The 937-nt window shown below is 23.8% G+C and overlaps 1 protein-coding gene across 1 annotated transcript; it reads right to left on the bottom strand.

The window, feature by feature from the left end:
- Positions 1 to 402: 402 nt before the first annotated feature.
- On the bottom strand, positions 403 to 628 carry LOAG_16039 (hypothetical protein; the record flags this gene model as incomplete). Its single annotated transcript, XM_003151528.2, has 1 exon — positions 403 to 628. A coding segment is annotated over exon 1 (210 nt), but the record flags the coding sequence as incomplete, so codon positions are not given.
- Positions 629 to 937: the final 309 nt, after the last annotated feature.

Genomic DNA, 937 nt, shown 5'->3' with positions numbered 1-937 from the left:
GAGCTAATCAATAATATATCATATATCTTTTAGTAATATAACAAGAAATCAATAAGAGGAAGGAAATGAAATACTGGAAAAATTGGATCAATGTTTTTATCAAAAATCTCAGGTCTAAATAGCTTATCATAACATAAATGATTAAAAAAGATAAAAGCTATTATGCTTTAAAATAAGCTGAAAAAATTGTCATATCGAAATCAATTCAATATCAATCGATAATCTAATTAACGGAACTAAGATAATAAGGTAATTTATTAACAAATGAATGAATTGGTATTATTTTGTCAAAAATATCATTTAGTTGATATTAATAATACTATTCAAAATTAATTATATTAAAAAAAAAGGAAAAATTTGTTGATACTAATTAAAAATCATTTATTTTTTCATATCATTAACCTGTTCAGCATTCATTTGTACAGGTGTATGTTTCAAATTTCCATTCAATTCCATATCATCTTTACCATTTTGATTTTCTAATGCCCATATTTTACCCCGTGTTTTATTTCGTTCACGTTTATCCGCTAAACGTTTCCTTTGTTGTAGGATTTTATCACGAGTGGTACGATATTCAAGAGCAAATTCATTAACCATTTTAAAAACAATCATTGGTTTTAATGTTGGTACTTCTTGAATACTGTAGCCAAAAAAGAGCAAAAATGCATGCCATCTGGAAAAGAAATATTTTAATTGATTTAATTAATTAATAAAAAAAAAGATGAATTTTAACAAATAAATTTCTTTATTATTGAGAAATATTTTATATAAATATTTTGTAAGCAAACAGTTTCACATAATAAGTATGATTAAATTTCGATGTGATACTAAAAAAATCATCCATCTTTGTCCTAATGGTTCATGTGAATAAATTAAACTTCGATAAGATATCACAAAATTTACCTTTACTCTAATGGTTCACGTGTTATTATAAAAC

The sequence above is a fragment of the Loa loa genome (assembly GCF_000183805.2).
Source record: "Loa loa unplaced genomic scaffold supercont3.3690, whole genome shotgun sequence".
In the NCBI taxonomy this organism is placed as follows: Eukaryota; Metazoa; Nematoda; class Chromadorea; order Rhabditida; family Onchocercidae; genus Loa; species Loa loa.
The sequence above is the reverse complement of the archived record's forward strand: the minus strand, read 5'-3'. Positions and strand labels throughout refer to the sequence as shown.